Below are 16267 nucleotides of genomic sequence, written 5' to 3' on the forward strand. Positions count from 1 at the left end.
AGGGAAATATTTCAAGACCTATCCTCCCAACTGCCAAACAACATGCATTCGGAGATCACCGTCAACACAGCACACTACACATTCAACTTTTCAAAAACACAGACTACTTTAGACACTTTGAAGCATGGATAATATAAGTAGCATAACTTAAATCTAAGATTCCTATTTAATAATGAATTCAGCACAGAGCCAATAGGATGCCTTAGAAACTCAAATAAAAGCTAGCCATTTAAGAAGAAACAGTGTTTGTAGAAAGTGGAATCCCAGTTTCACCCTACTGAACTGCATGGTAATAGGGGAAGTAAGGCATTCAAGTCAACGCTCAAATTCACCAAGGTAAAGTTCTTTTAAAACAACATTAAATAAATAAATAATTTAAGAGAATCAGGCTCTCAAGTCACATTTTCTCCTGCTTAGCATAGGTATACATACCGCTATTTGACATCTGAAAAAGATTGTTCTTCTCAAACTTCTTGAAAACGCTTCCCTTTATTTCAACGAACTGCAATGTTTGGAAACAGCCAGTTAATTTTTATTCATAAGAAACTGACATAAATAAATCAAACAAATAATATGCAAATAGACGTGATACACAAAAATGAAGGATGCTGAAAAAAAAACCCAGGGTAGCTATATAATACTTACATTATTGGACATCATGATGGTAAGCAGTGATTTATTGTGGGAGTTGAAGGCCACATTAAGGGTTGTTGCTTGAACCATTATAAGAATAGCATGCAGGACTATAGATAGCAGGGTTAAGGAAGCATCTTAGGAAATATTTTACAGTACAACAGTACCAAACCTCAAATTTTCTATTTTGCTTCCAAAGTTTAACAAAAAAGTTTCTATCTCCCTATCAACTAGGTTTACAGCAAGACAAAACTTAGACCTTCATAACATACCCACAGGGCTCTGTAGCATGTAGTAATCATGCTAATTTTCTTGTTCTAAAAGAGCCTAATGACATTAGTCAGGAGAAACAGCAACATAACCTGAAAGAAAAAAAATCTGAAATAAAGATTCAGAATTAACCTAAAGATTTCAGAGAAAACAGGGGAAAGTACAAGAATTCTGAATTCATCACCACATCTATCAGAGTACATATCTCTACTTCATCAGTTCACTGTAAGGTTACTTCACACCATTTGCATCAATATGCATGGCTTGAAATGCCCTTCATTAGAAGCAAATGTTTCAAGCAAGGCTTTTTTAACATTCCACTAAATAAAAAAAAAAACAACACTTTCTTCCAGACCCTGTGACCCAAAATACTCAAATACAAATCAGAAATGAAAATTTCCATGAACTATCCAATTAATGGTTTTCATTTTCCTACGCATCAGGTATTTAAAAAAGCTGTCTACTACTGCAGCACTACACCATTACGAAGGTTGTTACTTAAGAGCAGGTTAAAAGGTTTTTTCCATTAATTCTGTGAGCCTGCAGAACTGGCAATTTTACTCTGGAAGTAAAGGAACACTGACTGAGGAATCACATAAAATAATACAGAGCAATTACTGTGTAATTTGATTTAGAAAATTTTGTAATTTATTGAAGAAAAGGATACAGACATACAGCACTGCCATGAAGAAGTGAGGAATCACACCTATGTGAGCTCTTTTTCTTTCCTTGGGTTCTGTAGCTGTCCAGTAAAGGGCATCCAAAATATCTTGTCCAAATGAAGAAAACAGACGATCAGCCACCTAAAGAAGAAAAACTTTTTACTACCTTAAAGCAATATTTTTCTCTCCAACACCTGAATATGCCACCATAAGTAAAACTCAACCTAAAAAAAGTTTCCCATATTTATCACCTTTCATCTCTTGCCCATTCCATTTCCATTTTCGGATTTGATATTGCTCCTTTTGTATACTCAGCAGCTTACTTTCCCTCTCAAATTTACTATCCCCTTTTCAACAGTAGTTACAATACATAACCATGTAGTGCTATCTTAGATGCTTCCTTGGAAGACATCCAAGTACTGTTCAAACTTCAGCCTTTGATAAAGCAATATATGTGTTTCCTCAAACTATCCTGTTTTTTTTTTTTAATCCCTCTGGGTTTAAAAGTGGGGGAGAGAGGAGAGGGGAAGAAAAGAAAGTGAATTTCAAATGTGTCATTGGAAACATCAGCTTATAGGTACAAAAAGGACTGAAATTATAGAAAAGTATTTATTTCTATACAGAATATATATATTCTATAGAAATACACTGCCTGCACTGTTTCTTTACATCTTGGAATAAAGTATATACTCAACACAAACCTCTGCATAAAGCAGAATTCAAAAACAAAAGTACTAGAACACAATATCAAGTGATCAAGAGGGACAAAAATTCTGCTAAAAAGGGAAAATTAGTGTGAAAAAAAAATACAAGCATCTGAAGTGTAACTCACAAAAATGCATGCACAAGTAGGAAACCTCCCCTAGCAGTGGTTCTAAAGATAGGAAAAACATGGAGAGCAATCTGAGCTTGTAATTCAATACCGCAGCAAGAAAGGTCACATGCAGTTCCATCAGTTCTCAACACTTCATCATCAACAAGCATGTAAAACTGAAGTTCGTTACAGGGAAAGACTTTTTTCTGCCTGTACACTACAGTTCACTAATTTTAAAACTAAGCTGCACCAGATAACAAGAACAGCACTTCAAAAATTAAATCTGGTGTCACAATACATCTGGCTAAAAAATAAAATAGAGTTCTAAATGTAAAAATCCTTAAGGGAGAGAAGTCATATTCTTAACTTATTCAAGCCAACAGTCATTGACGTTTCATAAAATTTGAAGGTTGAATTTAACCAAATTTTGACTGGATATCTCAAGTAAACTCTACTATATGTTACACTTTAAGCATCACCTATGAAATAAAATGAACAAAAGCATGAGTTGATGAATTATAAATCTGAAGTTCAAAAACCCATCACTTTGAGAGATATTTACAGTGGTAGTGTTTTCGGCTTTATAGTTTTGTAAATTATGGTGGTCTGCATTATCAGATTCCTGCTCATTGTGATGACCCACTGAGTAACTACACCTGGTGTGATAGCACCAACTACAGAATGCTCAAGAGTTTGGTAAGCTTTTGTTCACAATATTGTGAGGGGTTTAACAGACAAAAATGGTGGCTTTGCTTTCCTTTTTATTTAAGCAGTGCTTTTTTCTTAGCTGACAGGATAGAAAAATATTAAAACCCACCACACAATATTGCTGCTAGCTTTTCCAAATAGGACTTACCTAAACCCTACATGCCGGCTCCAGGCTCCAGCAGAATTCCATGGTGAGTGCTGTCACCAGCGTAACGCACACTGGGGCTTCACAAGGAGCAGGAGCCGGTGGGTCTGAATCTAAAAAAGAAAAGTGTCATTTAAGCCAAAGGTGCTGAATGCTTCCCTGAGGCTGTCTATCTGGAGCGTTCAGCACAGAATTTGAAGTATTTGCATTCATTGTATCTGTGCAGGACAACATTTCCTGGACTTTCCAACAGCCGAAAACATTAGGACATTGTAAACATCTCTGCAGCTCAGCGAATTAAATTAATTAAAAAAATCTTCCTATTTTAAAAATTTGTGAAAATGTAAAGTTTGACATTTTTTTAAAAAAGCATATTTAATAGTTCCATAAAAAGCACTGCTTGCATTAGTAGTAAACACTAATAACAAAATTCACTGAACTAGCCTAATCAAGGCAATATTCAAACTGTTGAAAGCTGACTATCAACTAGTGAGATCCCGTGACATGTTCTGCCAACACTGTGGCTGCAACCTACCATGGTAAAAAAGCCCCTTAAACGACATGCCCTTTGCTTGGCATGGTGGCTTTCATGAGACACCATGGAAATTAAATACCGATTCCAACTTCAATAGTCTCTAATAACGTTGAGAGGTAACAGACTTCCCTCTTTCCTGAAGAACAAAACAACATGCTCCCAACCAACATCCAAAAACCCCCACAAACAACCCCCCACACCCCGCCCCCCAAAAAAATAAAATCAAACCCCCACTTATTAGTTGAGACACACTTTTGGTTCTGCCAGACATAAGCAAAGTAATTAATCTCTTCATTCAAAACAGAATGGCACATGGCTTCCAATTCGCAGCAAACGCTGCAGTCTCTCCAATCATGTGGTAAGCACACAGTGGTGTACTTTCTAAGCTTTAAGAGAAGTGACTTGAAAGAGTCTTGAAATAAAGAGAAATTATTATTTTGAACACATTTATTTAGTGTATTATTATCTCTCAATATCATAGAATGGTTCGGGCTGGAAGGGACTTTAAAGATCATCTAGTTCCAACCCATATATATGGATGAAAATACACACGACTAAAATTCACATAGTAATTAAGTGCTAATTTAGTATTCATCCACGTTTTTCAGCAAACCTAAAACCAAAGGTAATGCAACCCTAAGAATAAACAACTGAGGTGACTTGTATGATATTTATTTCACTTAGGATAATGAAGTGCATTCCTTTTGCAATATTTTCATATTTTAAAGAACAAAGATCTTCAGACAAAATTTTCAGATTTTGCACAAAGCATACCCTCATTTTAGCAATCTTCAAACAAAAGGTACAGCAAGGATTAATATTATTCAGACATCCTAGAATCCTAGCAGAGTAACTCTCTTGTACAAAGCTCTGATTTAAGAGGCTGTACTCCTAATAGGTCCTACACATGAAGGATAGAGGTAAGACTGTAATTCTGAAAACATTATTTACTTTGTGAATCACTGAAGTACAATTAAAAATTTCATGTTGTACACTACTAACAAAACAGAAACCTTCCTCCCTTATTTCCCCTGAATTTCTCTTTATCTTACCTCCCAAACCAGAATTTCCTTTTCTTGTGTCACTATATTCACTGAAGTTACTGTTTATGTACTCAGGCCTTTGTTTGCTAGCCCAGACTGAGATGGGTTAAGCAGTAGCACGTCTTTGCAAACAATGAAGCTACACTTTCACAGTGAAGAACTAAAAAACAAATTCTACGTCTTCTACTATCTTCCTTCTCTCCTCTCTCTCAGGATATTACCACTACTTCAAATTAATAGTTTCTATTCTTCTCAATTTCAAAACCTCATTCACTCCACTTATTGCATTTCAGCTTAAAGCATTTCTTCTTTCATTTCCAGTTTTCAGTTTCCATTCAGCTCAACTGATTAATAAACTCCAGGAATTAGACAATGTGAAGCAGTATCTACAAAATTTATTTTTCATAAACTAGCCTGTTTCACTGCATCTAGGCTCAGTGAGTGCACATTTGTGAGAATGAGATGTGCCATATTCCAAGTCAAATACTGTAATACAGCATTATTTTAGATAGTTCGAGAAAAAGCATGCTTGATATTCTGATGCCAACATTCTTACCTCAAGCATGTTGTAGATGATGTAGAGCTTTATGACAGACTGTCCCCTTATCAGATGGTACATCATAGAGTAGTCCACATAGTGCATCATGAAGTAGCAGATGACCAATATAACTCCCTTGAGAATGTCACATACCTGAGCAGGTTGTAGCAAACGTCTATCACTGAAATACAAAGGGCAAAAAGTTCCACTAAATGTCATATACTCAAAAGATACAAATGCTACCAAGTTAGTAGGAATTTACACAACCTGTTAATCACAGATATATTTTAAAGTAGTTTATTATTGCTCCTTCCACTGCTCCTCACTCACTATAACCATCACATACATTTACAGATCACACTCCTGAACACATTTGATTAAAATACTGTATTTGCTGGGCAAGAACTCCTATTTCTAAAGAACCTTCCACATGCATGCCCTGTGATTTTAATTTACCTTCCCTCTTCCAGCCAATTTTGCTTATCATTTTGAATTCATCAGTTACAGAAATTGTATTTGCTATAACCAAAAGAAAAATAAATGCAGCAGTCATCTTCAATTTCACTATGACAAACCGGATGCTGAGGAACAGGTTCTAAATGCAATTCAATATCTTCTTTTAGCTCTAAGCTCTGCAGCAATAAATGCAAACAATTTGACATTAGAGCTTGAGTCTGATCTTGAACCAATCAATGCAGAAATTTTCTATCTGTAATTCCACAAGTAACCCAGAAGACTAAATGAGTCATTATACAATTTCATCCTATAAGCTAAAGCTACAGGAAGAAAATAGCTTTACTTCAATTGCCACACTAGCAGCCATAAACATAATGACATTGCTAGGCAGTATCTACTTGTCTATTTACTTAGTTTAATATTAACAGGATTCAAAGCATTTAAGAAGTCTTCAAATTAAATCACAAGGTTATTTGAGAATTTAATGTAAAAAAAATGGACAAGTATTTCCATTACACATTTAATACACACTGAAAGGCTTTTGCAGAAGTTATCATTTTAGGGAGGTCAGAACTAATTAACAGAATGCAAGTTATGAATTTTCATTTGCTGTATTCTTAAATCACGAGGTTATCCAGAGATTAGACAGTGCTCCCATAAACTGGTAACACATTTAGAAAGAAAAAAATAAAGTTGATAAAAATTCATGCTATTTTTAAAAAACATCCAAACAATACTCATGACCTTTGGGACTCAAGACATTTTACAGACCTGGCAGACAAGTCAAAAACCCCAGCTACCTGACTCATTCTATTTAAGTACAACATCTGAGCTACAGCGTTTTACTTCAGGTATCTTTGCTGCCTTCCATTCAAAAGAAAGGAGCCCTGAAGACAGTATTCCTGCATTGTAACACTTGTGGACCACACAGTGTCATTCCACAATGAGCAAATCATGCTCATTCTAGGAGTATGAGTGAGATCACGCTCATTCTAGGAGTGAGATCATGCTCATTCTAGGAGTATGAGAACATCTCCAGAGCTCTCAGATTTACAGAGAGCAACTGCTCCTTGTATTATATATTTTTTTTAATGCATAATCTGTGTTAACATTAATTATATTCCAAATAATAGAATTCAACCTGTTCCAGCGCATCTGAACTGCTTACAAGTGGCTTTTTCACCCTAAGAGACATCTTCTTGCTCTCACAAGTCAGTAACAGCAACCACACCACATTTTATTTCAGACTAAGTCCTTGACAAAAAGCCTTGGTGACTTTTCTCTCCATCGTCCGTCCCAACCCCCCCAAATTGAGTTGTAACTAAAAACACCAATTAAAAAAATTAAAGTATCCATTTTCCAGCACATCCCTTATTTGCCTGCTGCTTAAAGAACCTATGACTACGTCCTTGCATGACGCACGCAAAAATGCCTTCTCTAACCTGCAAAATTGCATCTAGAAAGGTTAGTGCCCTATTTAACTACATCTCACTTAAAGGATTATACTTAAATATGTTAGCATATATTGGAACATTTATAGGATTTAAGCAAGCCCACGATTATGATTACCAGTCATATGCTGAGTAATGCGGCAGGTTCCTTTTACTCCAACCTACTTCAATTTTGGAAGTGTACTCAGAATCATTTCAGTGTTAAGTCCCCCAGTCAACACTCATAGTGAACAATATAGATTGGGATAAAGTGATAAAAGTGTTATTACTTCACAACAGTAGTGCCAGGTCTTAGCATTTGAAAGAGAATCAAATTTTGTTACTCAGAAAGTTAGCATCTTCATTTTTCCAACCAACACCTACCTTATTGTTAAAGACAAAATATTCAAAAGATCTGTTTTTAAAGTTTGGCAGGATACCAATTTGTATGAGGGGACGGTCTCTTGCTGAAATGCACTAGTAAGCAGAATCTGTTTATGAAGTTTCTGAAACAGTCCAGAAAGATTCACCCAGGAAAATCCTTTGATGTTATCATGCTAAAGATTTTCTGGCTCACAAGTAGCATCAAAGATGCTCAACCACCAGTAGTCACAAACCTCTGTTACTCTGTACTGTTAACCCTATCACGCTTCTGCTTGTGTTGATTTTCATCAGTATGACTTCACTCACTTAAGTAAAATCAACTCATAAGAAGCTACTGTAAAAGCAGATAACCATCACAGGGGAATACAAACTCTAAGAACAGACTACACACAATCAAAAGCACACTGCTCTTGTAAAGGTACTCTCAACTCTGAAAACAAACTCATGAGAACAATGCCATATGAAGGTGTATCCAAACTTGCACACAGCACCCTATACACTGTAAAGATGAAGGTATTCTGAGAATGTGCTGCTTCCAGAACAAACTGGATATCACTACAATTCAATTCAAAGGCTGCTCAAATGGATTAGATCAACGACACTTGACTGCTATGCCTTACAGAAATTAAGCTTTTGTAGAATAGAATATGTTCAAATTATGTTTTTCAAGAATTCTACCTCTAACAGTGACTTAGATTTAGTTTCTCAGTAGTCTGTGTTATCTAGAAAAAACTGCAGTATTTTTTACTTGCGACATTTTAACTAAAAATACTCACTGTTAATGTTCTATTCAGAGTTGTACAGTAACTTCTTTTGCTTCTCATGTACATGAGAAGCAGAACCAACAATAAAACTGTGCCAACTTCTTCAAAACACATCTTTAAAAGAAATCACAAAAATATCCTCACAGTTTCAATTTACTCAGCTTGATGACAGAAGAGCTGTCAGCATCTCTTAACCCCTAGTAAATATAAGGGATTACTGCAAAGGCTGAGTACATAAAACTGCTTTATAGAAAGTAGAAAGAATATCCTAGCACTTAAAATGTATTCTAGTACTCTTTCACTGTACACTAAAAAAGACCCCTTCATATTGACTAGCAAGTAATCTATGGTCTACAAATAACATATTTCTGATTGAGGGAGATTAACCATGACTACTGCATAAAACCACAAAAGCACTTTCACTGCAGCAAAATCCTTTTTTGCCCTGGCTAATAACATTTACAAAAGGATTTTGAGGTGTGGCTGTGAATATAATATGGAACAGGAATAATTATTTCCTAGAAAGACAAGGAAATCAAGTAAATGGATTAAGTCTAATGATTTGTCATCTTTTGGCAAATACACAGAACTAACTGCAAAGCCTGCAGTTATAAAATAATGTAGTCAGCATTCAGTGAGAACTTAACATTGCAGTTTTAGTACATGATCAGGCTCACATTGTTTCAATCTGTATTTGTCACAAATCATTCCTACCATAACTGTTTAATACATATAAACACACAGAGGCCGATATGATTTTATGCCTGCCAAGAACTCTCAGCCCACTCATGACACAAATCACATTTTCTGCATTCATTTCTTTGTCTGTTTCTACTTATTGTCTCCAATAACTACACAGTGCCAACACTGGAAAGTACTTTCAGAACCATCTTGAGCACTAAGTAATGAGACATCATGCTTAATATCACATACCAATTCATAATGCTGAACCCACCATCAACACCATGCATACTACAGAATGTCAAAAAAAGCTGGTATCAGCCAAGCTATGACAACTATACAAAGGTCAAGAAACAAACAAGAAATACAGCATAGTGCTGATAATACTTTCAATATCTCATTTGAAATTAGGGAGCCAAGAGGTAAAAACTAGACAGTACTGAGCTACTGTGATAGCTGACAGTATGATACTGTACAACTCTAGAAACCACTGAACAGAGATAAGAGAAGTTGAAACAGCTTAGCTCATTTCAAAAGACTTTGTATTTTTGCAGTTGTGCATGAAGTATGACAGAATTCAGAGAGAAAGATTTCACATGAAAATTAATTTTTTTTATGAGCAAGAAAAGAACATCAACGAACGTAACCATCTTATTTTGTATTGAATCATTTCAGTTACAGAAAAGCAAGCAGCAGAATCTTTCTATAGAAATCAGTTGCTCTCTTCCTTCAAAGCTACCCCAGACATGCAGAGATGCTGCAGGAGTGAATTAAATATTAATACTTTCCCAGCTTTAGTGAACTCTGCTCTTAGAAGATAGTATCATGAGAGCCTTTGTGCAAGATGCAGCTTCTTTAATATCCTACTGGATTCCAGAAATAATATTATGTGAATTGTTTCACAATTTGGCTGATTACATAGCTGAATAATAATTTAAATTACAACTTTCACATCTCAAACCAGTAAATACGCAGATTCAGGGCATATGGACTGTCATTCAGATGGGCCTTATTAAGATACACAATTTCTGTGTTTTCACCTAATTATTTTCTAGCATATTTCCATTATTACTTCAGACACTTTTGCTACAAGTCATGCTCTCCAAAATGCTCTTTACTGAATCTGACAAGTGGTTTCATTACGCTAAGCCTTGAGTTCCCACATTCAGCTGTACAGACTAGATTACCAAGGAATCAAATTTTTAAATTAAACTTCTTCAAAGTATGTCAATAATAAAGAGCAAGGCTTTTCCATTCTATTATTCACTACATAAAATCTTGTATCGCTTTACTATTACTATCACTGAATACACTAAGCTGTTTAAACATGAGATGATCCTTCAATCTGTGTGAATTCAAAGTGAAAATCAAGCACTCCTCTGCAGATAAACTCTCTTACACTGAGACACTAATTAGCAAATTAAGACAACACAGAAAATACACACAGGGATTTCAATATTCTACAGTATAAACAAGGCATTCAAACTCCTCAGCCTTTGGGTATCCTTTACCATTACACCTACTAATGGATACAAAATCTCCACTGAACTCAGTTACTGTGTCCAAATAATATATATTTCACAAATGCACACTTAAGTGGATATATGAGCTTATTATTCACTTTAAGTGATGTGCACACCTTACTACTATACCACTCTATTCTACCACACCATGCTTCTGTTTCAGCCCAGCCAATTAACAAAAGAAGCATGTCAAGCTCAATACTTATCACACGGTGTTTGAGGCAGTTGAAACTACAGCAGAATTTATACAGTACACTGACATCAACCAAGGACTAGGAATTCAGAAAACCAGTCTGTTACAGAAAATAGTTACTTTTCCTAACACAATTCAAAAGCTCAAGGTTTAATACTCATCCTTCAAATTTTCCAGTTTATGGTTTGCCCACCTTGAGATGCATTTAGGAAGCGTGAATCCAAGTCCTTCCTCTGTTTAGAAAACTACTGGATCTGCGTACATTCTCCCCCTTTGCTGAAAACAAGCAACTTCCCTTATAAACAGTTAGGAAGAATTTGCTACTCTATAAAATTAAATTCAACTACTATCAGAATACTACCAAATATTCTGGGTATCCACAAATTAGTCCTACAGATTTAGGAACAAGGAAAAAGAAAAACGTAAATTTTTTTAATGATTACTTTTGATATCTGTAAGAAAATCCACTGGTACAAAACGAAGTCAAACTTATTTCAAGGTATACGTAAAACAGCTACCCAGTGAAGAAAAACTGGGTGTGGAAAAACACTGTTCATCAAAAGCAACTTCCTTAGACAAACGTAAGCTTAAGAAACTAGCTCCTGACTGTCATTTTCAAGGTATGTCTATTTGGATCATGACCTTTCAAGTATGTTATCATATTTCATAAAGTAATGAGTTCTGTCTCCATGTTCTGATTGAAAAAACATTAGGTTCAATCTTTCATAAGGGCTGTGACCATACAAATGGTCATACTACCAATATATAATGTTTGCGAGAGTTTCAACTGAAAAGCATGTTGGATTTCACAGTATCTTTCCTTTAAGTTATTAAAGAAGAAAAACAGCTCAAGAGTTTGAGTGTATTGGCATTTGGCATTGGCTCCTACCCCAGCAATCCCTTTTTCATTCCAGCAGCTGTACAATTGCAGTTACTCAGCATTAAGTAGAGCATTATTAAAAATAAATCGCAGTTTATTGATATTTGGCTTTAAGATATTACAAGTCACAAGTAGCTAATGAATAAGTTTGCTTAAGTGGCTGACTTCTGAAAAGAACAAAATCAGGTGTTAAATATTTTAATAAGCCTTCCTTACGGTTAAGTCATTTGGAACATAAAATGCATCCCAGGACAAACTGTAATTTGCTCTTGCTGTATAAAAAAAAAAAAAGGGTCTAAACACCTCTCAGTACAGCTGTTTATGGTATGCTTTTCAGCACTGTCACTGAAAAATGAACAATATTTTAACTTGTATATTGGGTACAAAGTAATCAGTAGACAAGTATACCTGAGCTTAATTCCTCTGACAGCCAATGCATAAGCACTCTGCATGTATTATTTAAAACTCTAATATCAATAATATTAAAACTTAACTGCACAGATTGTCACATGCTATCATATGGCTACTTTTCTTTTTGTCTTCCAGGCTTTCTGATCCCTTCTAGTCTGATTACATATGGTTTTCCAGTCACCTTGTAAAGTTTGGCTTTTGATGCTTTTTTTTTTTTTTCTCTCCAAACCAACAAGAATTCAATGTATTTTTCTTGTTTAAGTTTACAGTTGGCTGAATTTTCAATTGGCCCCTTTAGTACCGTCTCATCCAAATAATTCAGATTACCATAAATAATTACTCCCTCATAGGTGGCACTAAATTTCCAATACTGATCTCACAGATACAGTAATCTAAAGATACCAATGTATTATTGCAAAAATGCTTTAGGGGGATATTTTAATCTTAAAATAATTAACCACCTGCATACATATACATCTATAAACTCTTAAAAGTATTACTTCTATAAATGTTATTGTACTTACACAATTAAAAACCCCCTTTCATTATATAGATTTATTGTTCAGCTAATAATCCACTGAAGAAAAGCTTTAGCACTGAGGTTACAAGCTTGAGCAAGAATTTTACAGCAAACCTTTTCTAACTGTATTATTAACACTCTGAAATAGAAAGCCATTGAGACTTACATTAATTAGTAATATATTTCAGCTACTGAAATGGTGGTCTAGTTAAAGTTCTGTTTGGATATCTTCTCTATTTTCACATTACAGATACTTGTATGGAAACTGAACTGTGGTATTCTGGTTTACATGTAGACCGTTGTATGTAATCTTGATCAAACTCTTTCAATGTAGCCTTCATTAATGAACAGCTGTATTATAAATTTCTAATCTTATATGAAGCATTAACAAGAACAACCAGATCAACACGTAAGGGAAAATTTTCCTGTTAGCATAGCAAATAAAGGTGTCAGGGAAAATAAAACCCAAGCCACGTTTGTCTGCAGGGCATACACCAAGAATTTTCAAAATGTGCAGAGTGATTCATTGGACATATTTTCCTACAAATATGCTCCACTTTGAAGTTAAGTTTGGCTTCCAGAAGAAGCTTTTTAATCAAAATAGCTTTATTTTGATCAATCCAATTCAATACTTTAAGAGAGATATGTATATATGCTGGGCTTAACTGTTATAAAACTGAGATATACAGATTAAGGGATGATAAAAATGTCCCAAATGAAGAATTCTAAGATACAAAGAGCTGAGTTTGCCAAGGTTTCAATTGGCATTTCATTTCTCAGACAATAAAAATCCTCTACATGCACACACCACAGCACGAGACCATGCTAAGAATGAAACAAAACCAACCTTGCTGTTACGCCCGGATGAAAGCTGTCTCAAAATAAATAAAAAAAAATTGAGGTTTCAAATAAGTGACAATTAAAACAAGCCTCCATTAAGCTTTTATTTTTTTCATAACAGTATCAGCTATAACTGAAGTCAGTAAATAAAATACAGCATCTTATCATATGTTCATTATGCAGAGAATCAAGTCTAATACTAAGACACTCGCAATGAACTTGAAGAATTCCCCAAAATTTACATTAAGCATTAAAAAACCTGCTTGAAGAACACACAAAAATATAATTATGAACCTGACTGAAACATTGCTTAGAATAAACGTAAAAAAAGCTTAAGGCATTACAGCAGGGGCTATAGCTTTTCCAAGACATCGTATTTTAAATTGGGCTTAACTGGTCTGCAGGCACTCTATGTAAAAAACGTTTAAAATCTATTAAAATCACAACTTATTTCCACAGTGATGCAGTTCCAAGTGAAAATACACCTATCATAAACAACACTGAATGAATGTGTGTTGGTTTCTCCTTTGAAATACCTTGGCTAATTTAGCTATACCACTCATTTGTAGTCAGTCTTTTTACTGATTGCATGTGCGAATTTGGCTGACAGCACAGAAGGAAAAAGAAAATCAGGATTTACTCACCAAGGAGGAATCCCTGTGACACCACATTCCATCCTATAAAGGAAGTGAAAGTGCTCTTCCCTTCGGTCTGATTTACAAGAAAGAAAGAAAGAGAAGTTTGTAATGTTGCTACACTATGCACTGTTATGGAAAGGAGAAAGGAGTACTTGATCTGAGAGTTTACTACAGAAAATACTGAATGTACCTGCCTTTTTTTGCTTGGTAGAAAGCCAGACGTTTTGGTGGACAGATGCACTACTTTCTCCATGAACTTAACCAGACAATAGGAAGTTTATGTATTTAACAACTAAAGCCCTCAGCAAAAAGTGTGCAACAAAGTTTCAGATTTATTTAATAACCTGATAATATGAACAAAGAAATAATGTCTGTAATAGAGTGCCAGTATATCTGTTTATTTTGATTTGTCTGGGTTTTGTTGTTGGGGGTTGGGAGTGGGTTTTGATTGGTTTATTTGTTTTATCCCTGATACGCTTTCTTCCTACAGTTTCTTTCTTGAAATAATGCTATTCTTATTTCCTACTGAAAAGCTTAAATCTATGACTTCACAGGAGGGTGATGGGAATTTTAAGAGGTATATATAATACAACTGAAGTTAATGATGTTATTGCTGGCAGGACCTAAATTCACTTTAACGGAGAAGAGAGTGGAGTAAAACAGAAAATATTTATAGTCTGTATTTATTTCTACATGGAAGAAAGGTAAAGATCTTGTCAATCAATCTTCACATACAAGAAAGTTCATAATCTACTTGTGTATTTCCTTCAGAAAACCAGAATGTGGAGGGAAGGAAAAGAAGTCTTACTTTCCGTCACAATTCCTTACTTGCTTTGTGGAGAAGATGAACAATATCTTTAAGTGTAATTAAACTGAAAGGCCCATCAGAGTTTCACTAACATACAATTTCAGTCTTCATATAGTGGTGTTTTTCAAATAATACAGAAGAGCTTTTCCCCATTCCCACAAGAGCTTTTATTGGTGTGCAACATATTTCCAAGAAAAACAAGAAATTAGCATTTTAAAAGTGTTTGCAAAGAAGCAGAGATATTAATCTGCACAGAACATCTGCATCCGAGGTACTAATAAAAAGATGTGTCTGAACTGCAGAAGGAAACCCTACCTTTCAGCAACAGGTAGGGTTAGTTTTAGGTACCCGTCATCAAGGACTGTAATTCTGAGGAGAATTCCACCAAGTCCACTTATCTCTCTACCTTAGATTTGTTGTTAGAGCAACATATGTGCTTTTATGATGTCAAAGAATAGTTTAATAAGATGAGAGTAATTCAGAAGATTCAAAAAGAATAATTCAGAAAAACTCCTCTCCATGACTTGGAATACATCAGAGCTGGGTTAATTTTTTTTTCCTGTAATTTCAGAAGATGTCGTTTAATTTTGTGAAGTGTTGTTAATTATTAAGAGCACCCTGCTATTTACAGAGCATAGCAGTAATGTAGCTGCACCTGCCAAAACCATCACAATGTGATGATTCAGCTTCTGCCAGTTTGACCACAGCGATTTAACCAGCAGTTTAGTTTACATAATGACAGAATCTTGGATTCTTCTGACTGAAGTTTTCGAAGTTTTATGGTCTCTCTAAAATAGCTATGTTAACACCAATACAGCTCTGACAAATACACTGAACCACATTTACTCAAACAGAAAGATCAAGTGATGAGGAATGACAACTACGCAGTCAAACTGAAGCACTTATACTGTCTAGGCAGCATAAGGAAACAAATTTCTTTAAGATACATTACTCTTAGTTCTCTTTCAAAACTCTGTAAAATGGAATATTAAAACATGAGGAAGAAGCTATGAAGCACTCCCGCTACATTTAAGTACTGCACACAGTACCATTGACAGGAACTAGTCCATCAAACATGGAACATGGTTTTATTGTTTTTAAAAAAATAATGGGTAATATAATCTTTTTCTACACTGACAAGAGCAGCTATTATGAGGAAATAAACAAACTGAAGAGTAAACTGGAAGGAAGATGGAACACTCACTGCTCAGTAACTTCACTGAGATGTTGAGAAAAAAAAAGTCAAGATGAAGGGAGGAGCACTTTTATTTACTACACAGAATGGAATATGATGTTGCAGGTTCAAGTAACAACTAGTCATGTTTCTCAACATTTACTTGACATCTGTGAGAAAAAGCAAGCTAAAAGATAAACAGCCACCTGCTTTGTAA

At 35.0% G+C, this 16267-nt stretch overlaps 1 protein-coding gene across 2 annotated transcripts in view; it reads right to left on the bottom strand.

Moving 5' to 3' along the window:
- The window catches only part of TAPT1 (transmembrane anterior posterior transformation 1), a 49083-nt gene that overhangs the window by 20170 nt on the left and 12646 nt on the right, over positions 1-16267 (bottom strand). Inside the window, exons 2-6 of one of the 2 annotated variants that reach the window (XM_061469698.1) lie at positions 14075-14141; positions 5367-5529; positions 1571-1706; positions 646-743; positions 433-502 (exon numbers count right to left, since the gene is read on the bottom strand). In XM_061469698.1, coding sequence (XP_061325682.1) covers positions 433-502; positions 646-743; positions 1571-1706; positions 5367-5529; positions 14075-14141 — 534 coding nt within the window. The remainder of the gene's footprint in view (positions 1-432; positions 503-645; positions 744-1570; positions 1707-5366; positions 5530-14074; positions 14142-16267) is intronic. The other variant, XM_061469687.1, reaches the window with a different exon arrangement.

The sequence above is a fragment of the Pezoporus flaviventris genome, unplaced genomic scaffold (assembly GCF_033815535.1).
Source record: "Pezoporus flaviventris isolate CSIRO_AGI_PZ_B2104156 unplaced genomic scaffold, CSIRO_AGI_Pfla_v1 ptg000002l, whole genome shotgun sequence".
NCBI lineage: Eukaryota > Metazoa > Chordata > Aves > Psittaciformes > Psittacidae > Pezoporus > Pezoporus flaviventris.